General features: G+C 45.9%; 4 protein-coding genes across 8 annotated transcripts in view; 2 read left to right on the forward strand and 2 right to left on the reverse strand.

The window, feature by feature from the left end:
* Positions 1–230: 230 nt before the first annotated feature.
* Positions 231–5,474, forward strand: LOC114800682 (ubiquitin-conjugating enzyme E2C). 2 transcript variants are annotated; one of them, XM_028998353.1, is made up of 7 exons: positions 231–309; positions 577–681; positions 767–794; positions 905–991; positions 1,070–1,274; positions 1,356–1,415; positions 4,820–5,474. In XM_028998353.1, the coding sequence occupies exons 2-7, from the start codon at positions 581–583 to the stop codon at positions 5,026–5,028; spliced, it is 690 nt and encodes a 229-aa protein (XP_028854186.1). In that variant the 5' UTR covers positions 231–309; positions 577–580; the 3' UTR covers positions 5,029–5,474. The 2 variants fall into 2 exon arrangements, with proteins under 2 accessions (XP_028854186.1, XP_028854187.1); XM_028998354.1 differs by lacking the exon at positions 4,820–5,474 and adding an exon at positions 1,527–1,705.
* LOC114800681 (regulator of G-protein signaling 9-binding protein) lies at positions 2,320–4,989 on the reverse strand. 2 transcript variants are annotated; one of them, XM_028998352.1, is made up of 3 exons: positions 4,793–4,989; positions 4,244–4,451; positions 2,320–3,465 (listed from the first exon to the last, which is right to left on the reverse strand). In XM_028998352.1, exons 2-3 carry the CDS (start codon positions 4,443–4,445, stop codon positions 2,939–2,941), a joined length of 729 nt encoding a protein of 242 aa, XP_028854185.1. In that variant the 5' UTR covers positions 4,446–4,451; positions 4,793–4,989; the 3' UTR covers positions 2,320–2,938. The 2 variants fall into 2 exon arrangements, with proteins under 2 accessions (XP_028854185.1, XP_028854184.1); XM_028998351.1 differs by having other exon boundaries at positions 4,244–4,475.
* An 816-nt stretch (positions 5,475–6,290) lies between the features above and the next one.
* LOC114801252 (E3 ubiquitin-protein ligase RNF182) overlaps positions 6,291–13,918 on the reverse strand; it is an 8,132-nt gene continuing 504 nt past the window's right edge. Inside the window, exons 1-2 of the mRNA XM_028999315.1 lie at positions 13,900–13,918; positions 6,291–8,555 (exon numbers count right to left, since the gene is read on the reverse strand). The exon at positions 13,900–13,918 is cut by the window's right edge and continues 504 nt beyond it. Coding sequence (XP_028855148.1) covers positions 6,964–7,725 — 762 coding nt within the window. The 5' untranslated portion in view covers positions 7,726–8,555; positions 13,900–13,918 and the 3' untranslated portion in view covers positions 6,291–6,963. The remainder of the gene's footprint in view (positions 8,556–13,899) is intronic.
* Positions 13,052–13,918, forward strand: part of snrpb (small nuclear ribonucleoprotein polypeptides B and B1) — a 6,641-nt gene continuing 5,774 nt past the window's right edge. Inside the window, exon 1 of one of the 3 annotated variants that reach the window (XM_028999316.1) lies at positions 13,052–13,257. The gene's annotated coding sequence lies outside the window, so the exon portion shown is untranslated. Of the gene's footprint in view, positions 13,258–13,884 lie in introns of those variants that run through there. The other 2 variants (XM_028999318.1, XM_028999317.1) reach the window with 2 other exon arrangements.

A 13,918-nucleotide genomic window follows, 5' to 3' on the forward strand; every position in this document is an offset into this window, starting at 1 on the left:
AGTGAACCTACGCGTCGCTTCCGAGCAGCCCAGCGGCCTACGGACACGCCCACGCGAGTCCAAAAGGTCCAATGAAATTGAAGCTCGGTGTCCGGCGTCGTCCAGTGGCGGCGCCGCTTCTGAGGCGCGCTCTGGTCCGGCCACGCCGATTGGCTGCGGCGTTCGGCGTGTCAGTAAAACCTTCCCCGGGAGGAAAATTCAAACCGGGGGGGCGGGATAATCATTTGAAAGTGTCGGTACGTGAATACGTGAAGTCGAGCGTTCCTGCTTTCGCCGGAAGGAGCGGCGGACGTTTCTGCGAGCGACCAGGTATTTAACTTTTTTTTTTTTTTTTTTTTTTTTAACACTCGGAAGGCTGCGCCGATTTGCTCTGAGGCGCTTTCGGTTCACGTCAGGAGTTAGGTGTGAAACGATACCTGCCGCAAACGTTCCCGGCTAAGCGCACCGCTAGCGTGGCTCCAAACTGAGGTGTCACGTCACGCCGACCGGCTTCGGATTCACCCCCCCTCCCCATTTTATGTGAAGTTTGGGGTTCTAGTTTTGGAACGTGAACGTTGTGAATTTTTTTTTCCGCAGAGCAATGGCTTCTCAGAACATGGACCCCGCCGCAGCATCCTCCGCAGCGGCCCTGAAGGGCAACGAACCCGGCGGCAGCGCGCCCAAGGGATCCGTCTCTAAAAGGTGACGAGTTCGCACCCGAGCTGTGCGTTTTTAACCCCCCCGTCCCCCGAGCTCCGCGTCTCACCGTGTTCTCTCCCCCTCCCAGGCTTCAGCAGGAGCTCATGACGCTGATGGTGAGCGCTTTGGTTGGACTGTTACCGTCTCTGCACTCGTCGACTCTTTCTTGACCGTCCTGCCGTCGTGTTTTTTGTGAGTGTGTGTTTTTTTTTTTTTTGACCCGCAGATGTCTGGAGATAAGGGGATTTCAGCTTTTCCAGAGTCTGACAACCTTTTTAAATGGATCGGGACAATAGATGGCGCAAAAGGAACAGTGAGTTGAGAAACGAGAGCATTAATAACGGTGGGTGGGGCGCACTGCTTGGGTGTAACACCCCACATCTCTCCACAGGTCTACGAAGGCCTGAGGTACAAGCTGTCGTTCGAATTCCCCAGCGGCTATCCCTACAAGGCGCCCAGAGTCGCTTTCATCACGCCCTGCTTCCACCCCAACGTCGATGAGAACGGCTTCATCTGCCTGGACATCTTGAAGGAGAAGTGGTCCGCTCTGTACGACGTGCGCTCCATCCTGCTGTCCATACAGAGTTTACTAGGAGGTGTGTGTGTGTGTGTGTGCGTGTGTGCACGCGTCCTTTTTAACCAACACATCCACGTTATCCCACCTCCTTTTGTTCTAGAACCCAACAATGATAGTCCGATGAATGCAGCGGCTGCCGCGCTCTGGGATGACCAGGAAGGTGGGTGAAGTCCTTGTTGGGGGGGGGGGGCGTAGAAATAATTTTCATTCTCTTGTGTTCTGAGAGGTTTTATGTTTTTCTTTTCCTTTCCTTTTCCTTTTTTTTTTTAAGGTTTTAAGGTCCATCTGCATTCAACGTATAAAAGTTAACCAAGACGAGTCTGTGTTTAATTTCTGTCGTCTGTTTTGTCTTACCTCCCTTTTCACTGATTTATGTAAATTAAATACTGCTTTTGTGTGTACAATATTTTTATGTTGCATGACGCTAAATAAAGTACGTTTCACACTCCAGCCCCCCACTGTAATAAGCTTTGGAAACAGTATCACAGGAACATTCAAGTACATTAAAATACAAGAACAGTTCTTGTACATTTTATGTATTTAAAAAAAAAAAAAATCTTTCATCAAACTACGTTTTTAGGTGTCGTCACATTTTTGTGTTGTCTAGTTTCTCTCATTAGCATTTCTTATTGTCTATTAAAACCAAGTAACTGCTTGTCATACTCTAATATCTGAAAAGACAAGGTGACAATTGTGAATAATCAGGGGTGTATCTTGGCAATGATCTCACAATATGATTATCATGATTTATTGTGATGTGAAAACAGAGCTTGTATACAAGATCTGTTTGGATCATATTACATTAATAATTCAGCCAAAATAACAACTTGCAATTGAATTTTTAACTAAATTTCTATGCTAAATTGATATTTGATGTCCCTGTATTGATATAATATCACCATGTAAAATATCACGATATATTGCTGATTTGGTATTTTCTAACACCCCTATTGAATAATCAGTCTTACCGGCCTGGACATCCGGCATTTAATTTATTGCAAGGTTCATGCAAACACCTGGTAGAATTTAGAAGCACCATCAAGACATTTACGGGAACCACAGCATGTTGTGCAACATCCATCATTTAATTAATGAGGGTGTGAGGCAACAGGCAATCAAATTATTGTAGACCAGTATGCTAGGAAATGGAATGAAACTGTACTCTGGTACACTCAACACAATTTAAAGCTTTACTTTGTCTATTTTATATACTTTGTCTGTTTATTCAAGGGGAGCAGCAGTTTGCTGGTTCTGGTCAAACTTGCAGAAGTTAAAATAATTTTCTGTTGTGAAAGTGATTAGTTATCACACATGACACAGCACAGCATCCAGTGCAATGTGGTCTCTGCATTTAACCATCACCCTTAGTGAGCAGTGGACAGCGTGTCGGGATGGATTTGGATTCAGGATTTGAACTGGCAACCTCCCGATTATGGGTGAGTTTCCTTACCTGTTAGGCCTCCCATTGCCCCTGCTACTCACTACCATCTTCTGCAGCGTGTAATCTCAGACAAAAACAAATTCAATGTTTCACAATTGTTAAACAAGAATAGTACTGAAAAGTGAAAAGCTGAAACCCATATTGGATTATGCGGTGCCAACAAATCTAGATAATTAGATAGCTTCAGCTTCTAGTGTAGCTCTAAACTGGTTTTGAGCAGGTGAAGCTTTTTTCCTTATCCTTCAATTGAGCAAACAGAGTATGCAGCCAAGCTTACATCTTGGGTGGTGACAGCAATTGGATGTTGTCCCCTCCTGGGACACCAACTCCACCTGCATCATTTCCTCCAGCGTCTCATCCTGGTCAGGTTCATCCTTTATATCCTCCACCCAGGCTTCTTGTTTGGCCTCCACTGACCACAAGGGCACATTGACCCGTTGCAGCATCTCTTGCATGAGGGAATCCATCTTGGAAATCTGAGTCTTCATGTCAGGGATTTGGTCGTCCTCTACAGCCAGCCAGGGAGTCTGTATTGTGGCGACCCGCGCTGCGATCTCCAACGCCCCCCCAGATGTCCCGGTCTTTACAAGAGTGTCCCGGTCCTTGCGTTGGGTCAAGGGAAAGAATTCTTGTAGGCTGCCAACCTTTTTCAGGTCCTTCTGAAATGTTTCAAGGCCGGTGAGGAGGAAGACCCACATTCGCTCCACATGTTCCCTCTCTTGACCCTGCTCCCCCTCCGCTAGCAAGGCCAGCAGTCTTCGGTGCAGTCCTGGCATACAGAAGACACATTGGTAAAGCTGACTTATGAGGGACACATTACAAAATGCCTGGATGGTGGAGCAGTTCATGCCAGAGTTGACAGTATTAAACTCACTGTAATTTATGGATCATTTTGGGATTTTTTTTTACTTTATTTCAGTGTCCCTATAGCTGAATAAACTGAATAAAAGTCAGAAACAAATTCCCAGTGCATATTCCTACTGGTCAATTAATCATGCCGACAATGCAACATCTAGGACACTTTTTCAACTGGTGCCCGGCGCAGGAGAGGCTCTGCTACATTACAGGAGGCTTTCCTTACATAGAGATTTTCCTCACTCCGTTGTTTAATCGCAGTAATGTCACAGGACTGGGATCCTCCAGGAAGAGCCATTACATAAGAAATTCTATCAATTATTCAAATGCACCTTCATTAAAACGAGGCATTGCCACAGTACCCATAATTTAAAATCATTAGTCATTACGTTTTTTTGCCTAGATGTCCATTAACTCCAATACTGAAAAGGGTTTATTTCATTAATCCTCTGGCAAATCAATTGACAAATCAACGAGACCCTTAATGTATCATGTTTCCGAAAGTTAAAAAATGTTCACCAGATGACAATGTACACGGTACACAGAGTGGTGGAAGCTGGATTGATCTTATTCTAAAAAATAGCTGGCATCCATGTTGCCAACATAATAAAAAGTTATTGAACAAGTGTAAGGTCATCGATATGGGCTGTGGGATATTGAACCCTGTGACTGTGATGACTGGGGTGGGTTACCGGTACAGATCTTGTGAGCCAGCGCTCTGGTTTCTGCCAGCTCTTCCCTGAGGCTGCTGCCATCAGAGTCGCTCCCCAGAGAGGAAGCCATTTGCTGGAAGCAGGCAGTCACCTTGCTCAGGGCAACTTGCGCCCGTTCGCATTCAGTCACCTGCCTCTGCCTGGCCTGGATCTCCCCCACCGACTGCCGCCAGCGATTCATTTGGAGCTGAGTGGCAAAACGGGTCCACATCAGTGAAAAGGAAAAAAGGGATTCATAGAGCATTTGAATCAAACCTATAGTGCATATGATAATTTAAGTGAAATATTTCAAATATGACACGACTCATGCATCTATATAGCTAAATTGTTCTGCAGATTGTGCAGAAATAGTTTTTGCCAATTTTGGCAAATATAAAATGATTTGCTACTTGTTTATGCATTTGGTTACTACATCTTAACTATTGAAATATTAAATACTATTTACTGTTGCTACGATATTGTACAGCGGGAGGTTACACAACATCCCCTTTAAAAAGCAGGAGAATTCATGGAGCTAGCATTACTCACCACTCCTTCGTCTACTGTCCCTTCAAGGTCTCATGGCTTCTTGGATTACTGGCGTGCTGACAGCCCCAAGTATCATCTGGACCACATCTGACCGTCCTCGCGCCAGACGCTCAGTATTATTGTCATCTGCCACACCCACCCCAGCGTTCGCGACCGACGCCTGCATGGGAGCAGCTCATCTGGGAGCCGCATTTCAATTAGACCGACCCCGGCAGCTGATGCCTACCAGGTTCTGAGCAGGTGCATGTGGTAAAGTCAGTCACACACATTTTCCATGCATTCCCAAAGAGACAAAATATTGACATGCTTACAGTGTGAGCGTGAAGGAAAGTGAGTTCGCAGCCCATGGGAAAGCCTCTTTCGATGTTTAATTGGGTGTTTTGTTGAGCGGCTTGTGTGAAATTAATTGTCCCGGGAAGGGCTGCCCGTGATTGCTGAGAGAGAGAGACAGGGATCCTTCGCTGACCCCTGGTGATTACAAGGGCATGTTTGAAAGTTGTGAGTCACCAAAGAGAGGCCTTGATGCAACAGGCCCGGACCCATGAGGGCCGTCCCCAGGGCAACCGCCCTAATATTAGCCAATTAGGTTAGCAAACATCATCAACTCTACAGAACTTGTATGTAAATCGGTGACACGTATCAGGACACGTACATATTTTTTTAAATTGAATACATCAACGATCAAGACAATTTCAACTTCCTATTTCATCCTGCTTTGATTGTTGCACCCATACTGAGCTCCAGTGGGTTGAATAAAAAATGCTAATTAATCACTTATTTTGCAACTATTTAATCATGGTATATTCTGATTGATCATGATTCAGTTTTCATTGTGATAAATATACACAATGCATATTTAAGTGTGGGAAAGAATCTCATATGGGCAATGAAAGGGAGATGAGCTGGTCTTTTATCTTATAAAATCCCCTACAGACTCTGAAAGTAAATAAAAAAGAAATAAAAATACAAATCATCATTTTGTTTTCAATACATTTTCTAAATGTGAAGTGAAGTGATTGTCACACGTGATACACAGCAGCACAGCACACGATGCACACAGTGAAATTTGTCCTCTGCATTTAACCCATCACCCTGAGTGAGCAGTGGGCAGCCATGACAGGCGCCCGGGGAGCAGTGTGGGGGGACGGTGCTTTGCTCAGTGGCACCTCAGTGGCACCTTGGCAGATCGGGATTCGAACCGGCAACCTTCTGATTACAGGGCCGCTTCCTTAACCACTAGGCCACCACTGCCCCAATGTAAGGGCACCACTCTCCCCATGTAAGGGCAGATTCAGACATGTTAATATAGAAATGTGGAACAAATACAAGACATTGCAATGCATTAAAAGGTGGGTGAAACACCTAGCAATGTGTCATTTGTGCCCACTTTTCATGGACCCCACTTTGAGAACCACTTGTATACACATTCAGTCCTGCAGCAGTGTTCGGTGCACGAAAAATGCCAAACATTTGTTTCAGAAACACCCGTGTACAATGACACTGTTTAGATACTTTATTAAATATCCATTAACAGCTTAGGCGGTTCATTCCCATTGCAATGACGAACACAGATTCATCTTACTTTTTTACAACATTAAGTTACAACTTGGGCATAGACACGCCTTACAAAGGCAACCAGAAAATTCAAATGCATACATGTTGACTATGTTGTATGTCTTAGCACATCCTTTTACTATGGGTACCCATAATGTAATCAGACCAAAAGATTGGGCTGGACAGGAATACTACAGATGGTATATTTAACATTACATGTAGTTGAGAGGGCGGTGTTCTCCTTGGGTGATCACATTTATACTAATTAAAAGCCCATTTGGTGAGTGGCACAAACACAAAGAAACGAGAGCTGTGTGACCCGGTCGAGCTTCATATAAACCCTTTTTTTCATTCTTCTAAAGCTGACCTCACACAGGGTGCCCTATCACAGTCCACTGAGGATAGCCCTGCATACTGGATGGGGTGGGAGAACTTGACCGTTCGGTGCTGGTATACTCTGGAATGATGGGAGAAAGGGACCGGGGTTGGAAACAGATGTGCATCAGTGATTTGGCTTGGTCTTTACAGGTCTCGCTACGAGTATGTCCTCTGCACTACAGCGACTCACAAGTCAAGTATTAGATTTTTCTTTTATTTTAGTGCGTGATTTTTAAATGCTATGTGGCGATGGCTTCCATGATTTCATGGCACAGGCATTGGCAGAAGCCATAGAAGACACACAGGACCAGGGTGGAGGGAACAAGGCTGACCAGGATCACCCCCAGGGTGAGGTGCTGGATCATCAGCAGGTAGATGCCCAGGGGCAGAGAGCTGAAGTAGATGAGGCAGAGGAAGCCTATCATGAAGCGCGGGATGGTGCGCGACGTCCAGATGCGGCACTTCTGGATAGGCAGGTGGCAGGGAAGAGAGTCCAGGCTGGGCGGCCGGTAGAGGCGCACCATGTTCAGCATGCTCATGCTCTCTGATGACTGTGACTCCCCGGGCACCTCCATGATGGTGATGACCAGGCAGTCGGAGGAGCTGTGCGACTGGTCGCCGCTCCCACTGCAGCCCCCTCCGCTGAGGCTGTTGGGGGTGAGCACCACCTCACCAGGGGTCACCGAGCCGCTCTTTCTGGCTCGGTCCTGGTACGTGAGGATGGCCAGGATGTTGCTGTCGTCCTTCAGAAGCCAGATCTCATCATCTGGGACGTGGGTCTCGTGGCGGCAGAAGGGGCAGCTGATGATGCTGGGGGACGAGTCGCCTGTCTCCACGATCTTCTTCAGACACTTGGCACAGACTCGGTGCAGGCAGCTCAGCACCTTGGGCTTGCGGGTGCGAGTGTCATAGCGGTTGTAGCAGATCTTGCATTCGAGCTCCTCAACAGTGTAGACCAGAGGCTGGGAACTGTCCACCTCCAGGTCCAGCTTTTGGCTCATCCTGAGAGCAAGGACGGGGGCAGCGATGCCAAAAAGCCACTGACACTGACGTGAATGCTTTAAGGAAAACAGTCACAGGTCTCCTTGTAGTTTAATCCCTGATGCGCAGTATGTTTTTGAGTCTTTCAAGTCAGCAGACGATACAGCTATATATATTGGCTATATATATATATAAAAGAGAGGACAAATACTTGGAGACAAAAATACTTAAACGTATCAATATACCTAAATACAGTGATAACTGTAAGTCCTGATATGTTTCTGGCAAGCAGAAAGGCCCTGAAAGTAACAGCCTTCACGCTTTCGCTCTACAATATTCACGGGTCAGCATGCTTACAGTTGTCTGAAGGGCTCTAAGGGAATCGAACGTAGGGGGGGGGGGGGGGACGGCGATTTGCTCGACAGTGTGAAGTCTTTTTTTTTTTTTTTTAAAACCTCAACATGCCGCGGCGCCTGTCAGCCTGTTGTAGCTTGTTGTCTTATTACGACACCTCCTTCGCTCCGGACGCATCTGACTATCATGGTCATATCTTCGGCAGCCGAGCCGCTGGCGGACGGGTGTGCAGAGAGACTCCGCGCCGGAGGCTGCATTTGTATCGAGGAGCAAGTCTGAGTTACATTTTATTTATAAAATGAAACCTGATTTCTTTCCTTTTGTTTATGGGAGAGGGTTGCTCAGATGCAAGTGAATACGAGAGTCATGTTTGTATAGGGTAACAGTATAGTGTTCCTATGCAGCAAATCATGGAGAAAAAACAAAAAACAATCAGATATCCATCCGAGGGCTGTTCGTAAGATCCTGGGGTGTGAGTCCAAACACTGGATCCTCGCTGTAGAAAAAAAGAGGGAAAAGGTGTTATTTACTGCACGCGGCTGTTTTACTTTGCATTTTAACTGCTTACGCCATTTTCAGAGCATATCAAATTTTAAATAGTCTAAAATTAGGAGGAAAAACATGGATTAAAAACGTGGTAAGATGCTGCAAGCCATTATGTAGGGCCATGCTAATGGGGGAGATGAGCCGATCCACAATGAGATAAGTGTGTGGCTGTGGCTTCTGGTGAAATATGGGGGAATTTAGCACTGATGTGACTCTGAGTGCCTGGCAGCCTTTGGTTTGAGGGAGGAAACAGGCCTTTACAGTCCATGTGTGTATGTGTGTAATAAAATTATGTTTCAATTCAAAATTAAATTAAAGCTATTAGTGCAATTACTTTATGAATACACAACCCTGAAAAGTATGTCTTTTCAGGGCACAATAACATCTCCCACATTGTCGTGCATTTTTGTGTCCACACCCAACCATTACTGAATGTCTTTAGGCTCCTCCTTTATCATAAACATTATGCACTGGCTATTGTATCATGGTGCTGAAAGGAAGAAGAAGCCGTCATCCATGGAGGCCAATTTATGACATACCTACCCTATACATGTACAGAACAGAATCCATTCAATCAGGCAATTTCTGCAAATGCCATCAACTCAATTCAATCAGGGTATACACAACAGTCCTACATCGCAGTGACATTTGGTGTCACTCATGTTTCAATGCATGTATTTATTTCTGACTGGAGCAGCAAGCGCCACTTACGATAATTAAAATTCCTTAACACATACGGTGTCTATGCATCTATGCACACAGTATCTGATGATCTATCAAGAAATCTACTGTATCAGATAACGGTGTTAAATGAAAACATCATACTGTAAATAAGATTATAGCTCATAATAAAAAGGTTTGCCCACATTTTGAATTGGAATCTATGCTCTGATAGCAGCGGTTCAGGTCAAAATCAGTCTATCAGTCAACGTCTGATCATTCCTTAATAAAGTTCTTAATTAAATAATACAAGATATAGGTGTCCCTACTGCTGAAAGGTGCAGATAAAGATATATATTTATTTTAAGGACACTAAATATGTCACAGACCACTGTGAGGACATTATGAACCAAATGCAATATGGCACTGATGGGTTTTTGCAAAGGTCAGGGCAACCTTACAAAATTGATGACAGAGGGAAAGCTCATCAGTGAGGCCAGCGACAACCATTAAAAGGATTCTGAGAATTTATGGATGCCAGAGGCCACTCCCTGCCTATTACAGACACTTATTTTCCACAAATCTGAGTTGTGTCGTAGGGTGGAGCTACTACAGCCATTGTTACCTATTTATAAGACTTCCCAAAACCACTCGCCACTGAGTTCATGGGACCAAGGTCCAGGTATCTAGTCCAGTTATCTTATCACTCAGCAATCCAAGTGCATGCATTCCAATTTTTTTTTCTTTCTAGGACAGCAGGCTGAAGGATGCGATCTACTCCAAAATCAATGTCCTAGCACGGGTCATTCAGAACAGAAAGCTTAGGATTCACGCAACAATGGCTACGTACAAGGAGAAATCCCTCAAAATTACAAAGCAGGAGTTTCAAAATACCATTTTGGTTCACTGACAGAGACAAAAAGCTGTAATCAAAGCAAAGATTCCACAATACCACCAAATGGAGTTCATAACTCCACCCTGACACATTTCTACACCCATCCAATTCCACCTTCCCGGCCATCTATCTATCTTTCTATCTATCCTTCCGTGGCACTGCACCTTCAACCTTTCCATCACCACCTTCATCTCCATCTATCTTCAAGCCGTCCACCCAGAATTCCCCAAATATTCCTCTCTCTACCACCAAGATTTGCCAAACCACATGCAACTGAATGTGTGATGACCTCTACAACAAACTGACGTGCAAACGATTTATTAATACCTACATTTTATGCCTGCTGTTCTAAACTCAACTTAGATTTCTGTAAAACTCACAACCGAGGAGTAAAGCACTTCACAGGGTAGATCCATGCAACTAGTTTTGTGGTACTTTGTGGTACTTCTGATCTTCCCAAAGATTCCTGCAAATTTCAGTAGAAAAAAAAAAAACTAGCTACTGGATATTAAATAATTAGTACTTAGTCTCATCAATTTAGACTTTAGTAAAAAATCTTCAAAGCACTGAAAGACATGAAAATGAGATGAGTCTATGGTGTAACAATACAAGTGTGCAGATCTGATTTCGTTCCGAGCTACTTAACGGTTACGTAACACTGTTATTTCCTTTTTCCCGCTGTCTCACTGAGCCCAGGTTCTTAGAATTTGAACCGTGGCTATAAATAGAAAGGCCCACACATAGAAAGCCTGTGGAGCTGGAGGATACACAGTGAGTTTTATATAACCGACCCCACCCCCCCCACCCGCCATCCCCACTCCCAGCCAAAAGCGCTCCCTTCAAATGACCGGGGCGGCGAGAACAGACGAAGACCGAGCCCCGCCCAAGCCTTTCCATCCCTCAGGCCAGTGCTGAAGGAGAAGGAAGACGAGAGGGCCGCCACCCAAAATAATGACTGCGACGCTGCATGGCACGCTGTCTCTGCATGCAAAAAAAGGGCGCCGTTACATAAATTGCATGAGACGGGGGGCTGAATTGCAGCCAGTGGGTCAGCTCAGATGTCCTGAGTTGGGACGAAAAGCCAGAGCACCAGTGTGCCTTTAATTCATTACTGATTAAAAATGCAGTGGCCACCTTCATTTCCAGCACACGGCATAAACCAAAAGCAAATGCACCACATTTTACTGCACTTTACATACATTTTACATTTTGAACCATTGCAGCACTCGCTGTAGGTGTTTGCCATCTGTCCAGGAGGGAAAGGATTCATCCATTCGTCAGCTGCTTCAATGGGGACAAGAAGGAGGGAACCCTGGTTCCTTCAGCCTCAATGGGAGCTCTACAGGCACCCCATTGACAGCAGGGGCCAATGTAGCGATGCCGGGGAGTTCCCACAAACCATCTGTTCCCTCCCAAGGAACCAGACACAGGCTATGGATGGTGGAGGAGAAGCACAGCTGCAAGTCAAACCTGTTCTCCCGCTACGCCAAAGACGGCCACTTTGACTGCGCGCGTTTGTGTGAACTGTCACTACCGGTTCGCGTCACCGTTTGCATAACGCGGGCTGAACAGGTTGCACTTCAAACGAATCTGAGGCCGTATGAATGCCCTTCGACTTGGCTGGAAGCACCTGTAGCACTCAGCATTGCGCGGCACCTCAGAGCCTCTGAGGTAGGGGTAGTGATGCCATCTGGGGTGGCACCAAAACAGGTAAACACCATCTGCGTCCCTGTCCTATGTTGGGAACACGTGACATAAACCCGCCGCACTGCCAACATTCATGCGGCAATAAGTTCAGCAGAGGGATAAGCCGAAGCGTTAATCCATAAACCGATTGTCGGAGGGGGAGCATTTATTTGTTACCTGTTTTACTTTGAGCACACCGATGTGCTTAATCTGGATGGCCGAGCAAGCCTACTCGCCGCCGATAAACCGGAAAACGCTCGATACACCTCTCCCACACGTCTATTACTTAAACATAAGCTGCCGTGGCCTCCCGAGAAACTGCTCTATTCATCTTCCTGCTCTCCGGAGATGATGCGTTCTGGCTCGCAGCCATTCGTGCCTCCGTGCTGGGCGCCACAGCGAGGACATCTTCGGCCTTTCAGCGAGATCCGGCAGGACTGGCCTTTCAAAATGGTTGCAACCGTAAATGTCACCCTTTGCAGAGAAAGAGCGGTTTTGTTACGGAAAGTTTGGCGCAATTCGTTGTGTTGTTATTTTCAGTGGGCTGTGCGCTGTGCTATTGAGCGTCAATTTATTGAGCGTATATTTTATAGCCGTCGCACTCCAACTTCCAAAAATGCTGATCCGCAGGGGCTCTGTGTAATTTCCGTGTAAAGCGAGAGAAATTGACCAGGAGGAAAATGGTGCCGAGCCCACAGAGGTTAGGATAATGAACATAAAACACAAAGATAAAAATCCGTCTCACAGCGCGTCAGATACAGAGACGCGAAGGCCGCTGAAAGCAGATCCACAAGACTTTGCTGGGCGATCCATCATTCCGGACATGTACGAAATATCAGAGCGGCCGTGGTCAAGCTGAAGAAGCTGGCTGATCAAACGACATCTTAAAATATTATGACGGATGGAGCGCAGCCATTAATCTTTAATAATCATTTTCGCTCTGCGTAAAGGAGATGTTCGCTGCAGCAGGACGATGGACCTCGTTTTGGCCCTCGGGTGAAATAACCCATTTTAAGCGACCAGGCGCTGCTTCATCAGTCTGAATCAATAGGAACAACTGTGAAGACTTAAAACGCTCTTGCTAAGGTCCTCTATATATACACCCCCACACACACACACACCATCACACCATCTGCTCCCCCCCCCCTCTTTTCTAATTTTATCTGCACTCGCTGGGAATAATGCAATAAGCCACCTGAACTAGGAGAGGCTCTCACAGGGACGAGCTGGGGAAGGGGGCTGGTATCTCTCTCCATATGTCGGATTTTACGGGACAGGCCTGCACCTGGGAGCTGGGATGTTTCAGAACGTCGGCAGGTCCCTCCGACCAGACTGTGAGACGCTCAGGGACGCTCAAAACGCGGCAATTAGATTCAACAATTGTCGAGGCGCGGCCTCCGTTCCCTGATCGGTGAGATGGTTTACGCGCAGGTGGACAGTCATGTTAAAAAGTTGCACTGATTTAATTGTCCTCTTTTTATGTGACGTCAGACTTTCAATCAAACCTGGAATTTCGCTTACATAACATGTACATCCCTAACATAATACATCATGCAGATATATATTACAATCAAATAAATACGATTATGCCAAAATCACACCCCTGTGATATATATTATGTGGATTAAAATAGGCATGTATGTATATTTTACATAGGAGGTTTGAGTGTAGGGGTCACTACAGATGCACTGCAGCTGAGAACGTTTCCTCCAGTCACCCCTGGGTGCCAGTTCTGTAGCCTGTTGGTCGCCCAGATTCGGATAAAGGGGAAAAAATCGCGTTGACCCGGCGCCTCTGGGTGCCTTCGGTCCCGCCGTCTGTTGCGTCGGTGTAACAAGGCGCGAACTTGGTCGTTTTATTCTGCCCTCATCTCATCTGGCGTCCGACTTAATGTCGCAAATTGCAGCATCCCTCGTCCCCCCCTCCACCCTTGGAAAATGAGATTGAACCCAACTTGATACGATTGCGCTGCAATTGCATTATTGTTATTATTATTATTAATATTACTAGTATTATTTTTTATCACACACGTCGCGGTTTTCCCCGGACTCACCCGCGGTTCTGGTTTGTAG

Source organism: Denticeps clupeoides, chromosome 12, assembly GCF_900700375.1.
Source record: "Denticeps clupeoides chromosome 12, fDenClu1.1, whole genome shotgun sequence".
Classification (NCBI taxonomy): Eukaryota; Metazoa; Chordata; class Actinopteri; order Clupeiformes; family Denticipitidae; genus Denticeps; species Denticeps clupeoides.